The 5,232-nt window shown below is 38.9% G+C and overlaps 1 protein-coding gene across 1 annotated transcript; it reads left to right on the top strand.

Annotated features, from left to right (window-relative positions):
- Positions 1-206: 206 nt before the first annotated feature.
- Mageb3 (MAGE family member B3) lies at positions 207-1,202 on the top strand. The gene has a single exon (NM_001106965.1). The coding sequence runs from the start codon at positions 207-209 to the stop codon at positions 1,200-1,202; it is 996 nt and encodes a 331-aa protein (NP_001100435.1).
- Positions 1,203-5,232: the final 4,030 nt, after the last annotated feature.

Raw genomic sequence — 5,232 nt, 5'->3', positions numbered from 1 at the left:
TTAATTAGTTCCATAAGGTTATCAGAGGGCAGGTTGATCAGAACAAGGATACTCTGGGTTCGTAGGAAAGTGCTGTTACCAAATTCAGTAAAGGTGGGCTCCTTACAGCCAAAAGTTATCTCTATGCTGGAGATACTTATGCAATCTCAATATCTCTCCAGGTGGCAGAATCACTGGCTTGCTAGCTCACACTGAACAAGATCATTATGCCTCGGGGTCAGAAGAGAAAGCTCCATGCTGGAAAAAAATGCTACCAGGCTGGAGGTGAGACCCAGGATCTCCAGGGTGCCCAGGCCCTTGCAGAAGTGGAGAAAAGCTGTCCCCCTCCATCTTCTCCTCATGTAGGTGTTACTGCTCATACAAAGTCTGCTTCTAAGTTACAGACCACTTCCAAGGTGCCTCAGAGAGCCCTTTCTACCACTGAGTCTAAGGGTCTTTCTCACACAAGACCATGTAAAGTAGCTAAGTACAAAATTAAGAGAAAACAACAATCTTCCCAGACCTCACCCTCTACTGAGAAGTGCCCTAGAAGTTCTCTCACTAGCACAGTCCGCCTGGTGGTGAACTACATGATGAACATGTGTAAAATGAAAAGGCCCATTCTGAAAGCAGATGTGATGAAGATGGTCACCAACACCCATAAAGTACACATCGCTGAGATCCTCAGAAGAGCTTCCTTCAACCTGGAGGTGTTGCTCGGTGTAGACTTAAAGGAAGCAGATTCTATGGATTCCTATACCCTTGCTAGCAAAATGAATCTCCCTAACAATGGTGTTCTGACTACAGGCAGGGGATTTCCCAAGACTGGCCTGCTAATGAATCTCCTAGGGGTGATCTTCCTGAAAGGAAACTGTGCCACTGAGGAAAGTATCTGGGAATTCCTGAATAAAATGAAAATATATGATGGAAAGAAACACTTCATTTTTGGGGAACCCAGGAAGCTTATCACTCAAGATTTAGTGAAGCTTAAATACCTGGAGTATCGGCAAGTACCTAACAGAAGTCCTACAAGCTATGAATTTCTGTGGGGTCCAAGATCTCATGCTGAGACAAGCAAGATGAAAATCCTGAAATTTTTGGCTAAAATCAACCATATAGTTCCGAGCGCCTTCCAGTCCCGGTATGATGAGGCTTTGAAAGATGAGGAGGAAAGAAGTCAAGCTGCAGCTACATTTGGTGACACAACAATCAATACTAAATAAATGTCCCACAGCCATGTCAAACAGGTCCTCTCATGGCTAGTGAAGTTAAGAGTTTTTGCTTTTACCTTGTAGTTCAAGAAGCCAGTGAGAGAAAGGGGTGGTGAAGTACTGTTTGTGTCTAGAGGAAGTGTATGAATAGCTTTGTGTTCCTGTTCTATATGCACGATTTGGAGCATTATCTGCACTTTTTGTTTAACTTCAGTTTTTCAAATTCTCTTTCTATGTATCAGTATGATTAACTCAACATACTAAGTTGTTCACACAAATCATCAGTATTCAGAGTAAGTTTCCTTATAAAAGAAATTGGAGAAACTTCTGTACTAGTTAAACTACCTACTTCAATATAAGGCAGAATTGTTACTTTTGTTTACAATAAGCTTAAAGTAATTTTAAATTTAGTTTAAGCATATGAGATGGAAATAGAAAAATGGTAATGTGGTTAATATTTGCATTAAAACTTTTCTCTTTATTTAATCAAATTAAAATATATAAATATCTTTGCTTCATTTATCTGGGAGGAGGTTGACTAGGGGAACAATGTTATCAAAATCTGTTGTATGAAAAATTTTCAATTAAAAATGTGAACATAAGTAATATTCAGTTAGGCCCAAATGTTCATAGACTTAACTGATACCTGAACATAATTTGACCATCCACTCTTAGCAATTACATGCTAATACTGGAGATGTAGTAATTAGGGGAAACCTGGCAAGAATAGAAAGTATCCTGTAAGGGTGTGCCAGGAGTTAGAGATCACTAACTACCCTGAGTGTTCTATACTCTCATAATCTGAGGAAGCAGCGATTCCTCATGGAAAGTAGGATACTGTGCTGGCACTCTGTCATGGCCTGGGACATCCAGAGCACACTCCTTAAGAGGACACTACTCAGGTTACACCGTGTGTGATTTGGCAACTTTCAAGTATTTTCAGTAGAGGTTAGAGGGATAAAAGTTGAAGTGGCTTAACTTGAACACCAACTCAAGGGAAGAGAAGCTTCAGGGCCCTTAAGTACATTTTAAAAAATATTGTGCTGTTCTGGGCAGTAGTTGCACTGGCCTTTAATCCCAGTGCTCTCAGGCAGAGGTAGGTAGATCTCTGAGTTCAAGGCCAGCCTGGTCTACAGAGCAAGTCTAAGGATAACCAAGGCCACACTGAAAAACACTCTCCAAAACACAAAAACAAAACAAACAACAAAAAATTATGTTATATCAACTGAGGAAGTCTGCCTAAAACTGAAATTGATATTTCATAAGGAAAAATATAGTACTTAGTTTACCTTGGTAAGTTTCACTTTATCTGAAAGGGTTTTCTTTGCCCTGGAATATTATATAATTTCTAGCATACTTCTTGGCTTTACAAAACAGTGTGGTGTACTGCATTATCAAAGGAAAAAAATCATAAAAAGAATTTTAAAAATAGTCCTATAATATTATATATCTTATGCACATTTAGGAATTCCTGCAAGAAAAGGCTTGTCATGATTATTTCATGTATGAAAGCCCTGAAGCTCACAGATTCTGATAATGTGCAGTTTCACACAACTGGTAAACTACAAGGATTGAACAAATTCCATTGGCCTGAAGTAGTAGGAGACATTAGGATAGCAATGTTTCCTTGGTTCCTGTGCCCATTAGATTGGAATATTTGTCTAACCCTTCGCTTTATGATAGTGCTGGGCCTTATATTTAACAATAAGGTTTTAATGTAGACAAAAAATAAAGGAATTTCATTTTATAGTCTATTCAGTCAGCCCATTTTTTCCCTATAAAATGGTTTATTTTTCCAAATTGTGATTTGATATTGGTTTACAAGGAAACTTAAGAATTCATATTATTTAATATTTGTTTAATTTTATTTTTCTTGAATATTTTATATATTTATATTTCAAATGTTATCCCCCTTTCCCCCTCTCCCATACCCCCTTCCCCTCCCACTGCTTCTGTGAGGATGCTCCCACTCCCACGCAGCCACTCCCACCTCAATGCCCCAGCGTTCCCCCACACTGTCTCTGTACTAATACAATGCAGTTTTTTTAATCACTATTGCTCTATAATACTGCTTGCGGTCAAGAATGGAGATTTCCCTGAAGTTCTTTTATTGTTGAGAATAGTGTTTACTATCCTGGGTCTTTTGTTATTCCAAATGAATTTGAAAATTACTCTTTCTAACTCTATGAAAAATTGAGTTGGAATTTTGATGGGGATTGCATGAATCTGTAGATCGCTTTTGGTAAAATGGCCATTTTTGCAATATTAAACCTGCCAATCCATGAGCATGGGAACTCTTTCCATCTTCTGAGATCTTCTTCAATTTCTTTCTTCAGAGACTTGAAATTCTTGTCATATAGATTTTTCACTTACTTGGTTAAAGTCACACTGAGGTACTTTATGTTATTTGTGACTATTGTGAATGGTGTCATTTCCTTGATTTCTTTCTCAGCCTATTTGTCCTTTGAGTAAAGGAAGGCTACAGATTTGTTTGAGTTAATTTTATAACCAGCCACTTTGGTGAAAATGTTTATCAGGCTTAGTTCTCTGGTGGAACTTTTGGGGTCACAAGCATACTATCATATCATCTGCAAATAGTGATATTTTGACTTCTTCATTTCCAATTTGTATCCCTCTGACCTCCTTTTGCTGTCTGATTGCTCTGTCTAGGATTTAGTTTGATGTTGGCTACTGGTTTGCTGTATATAGCTTTTACTATGTTTAGGTATGGGCCTTGACTTCCTGATCTTTTCAAGACTTTTGTCATAAAGGGTTGTTGAATTTCACAAATGCTAAGAATGCATATTATTTAACTTTCAAAACAACTTTTTATTGGTTATCTGTGAGTGTCATATCATGTACCACAATACTACTATCTCCCCATCCCCTTTTATCCCCTCCACCCTTGAACCTCTCCCTTCAATAAAATTAACACACTAACACACACATACACACACTAACACACACACAAACACACACACACACACACACCACACACACACACACCAAACAAACAAAAACACCACAAAGTATAGAAAATATCTCGTCATAGAAGCTGTAGTATGTCACAGTGTGGCCCACAGTATATCCTTCTGTCCACACATCTTCACTTGCAAATGTTCATTGCAATGAGTCGTTGGTCTGGTTTGAGGTTTCTGCCTTCTTTGACACCATCAATATTGGATCCTCACCAGGACTTCTCCTGGTTATCCTGTTGTTGCCCCGTGCCATGGAGATCCCACAGCTTTGTGTCAGCAGGAGTGATCCTTATCTCACCCCAACTAGTCACAAATGATGTAGATTTTGAGGTGGGTCAAGTCCAAGCCATGTATCTGGTCCTGGGTGGAAGCTGAGCTGGTCAGTCTACTGGAGGTCCCTTATCCACTCTGTACTGCTCTAGTTAGCTCTTCTGCTCTCAGGCTGAGCTCACTGTCACCCACACTTTCAGAGCCAGGACCACTGTGCTGCCCAGTTGTGGCACAAGGGTGACTTTTTTCAAGTGCTGCAGCCTAGGGATGAGCTAGTTCTCCTGTACACCTGGGCCTTCACCTTCAGGGTGAGCTCCACTGTGCTGTCCAGGCAAGGTGCAGAGCCTATTCTTCAGAGTGCTGTAGCTATCCCACTTTTATAGATCAAAGAATTGAGGCTGTTAATACTTAAAATTTATTATTAAAGTGTGTGTTGATTTCTTTTATTGTGTTGTTGATGTTGGTTTTTTGGTGATGCTTTGTGATTCAGTAATTATAGCTTCCCTTTTCTTTCTATAGTCCCTTGACTGTTCTTTTCTTCAGCCTGATATATTGCTTCCTGCATCTTTTCATATGGTCTGCTGGACATTTTTTAGGTTGTTGTGGTCCTTTAGGATTTGGAATACACTGCTCTACATTCTACTAGTTGTCAACATTTCTGTTGAGAAATCAGCAGTTATTCAGATGTGTTTTCCTTTATGTCTGACTTGTGTTTTATGTCTTGTAGCTTTGGACACTTGTTATTTGTTTTATATTTTTAGTAATTTTAACTATGATATATCAAGAAAACTTTC

This window comes from Rattus norvegicus, chromosome X (assembly GCF_036323735.1).
Source record: "Rattus norvegicus strain BN/NHsdMcwi chromosome X, GRCr8, whole genome shotgun sequence".
Lineage (NCBI taxonomy): Eukaryota > Metazoa > Chordata > Mammalia > Rodentia > Muridae > Rattus > Rattus norvegicus.
This window is presented reverse-complemented; position numbering and strand designations above follow the sequence as displayed.

Coding starts and splice junctions, on each gene's coding strand:
- Mageb3 (NM_001106965.1), top strand. CDS start 207: ATGCCTCGGGGTCAGAAGAGAAAGCTCCATGCTGGAAAAAAATGCTAC.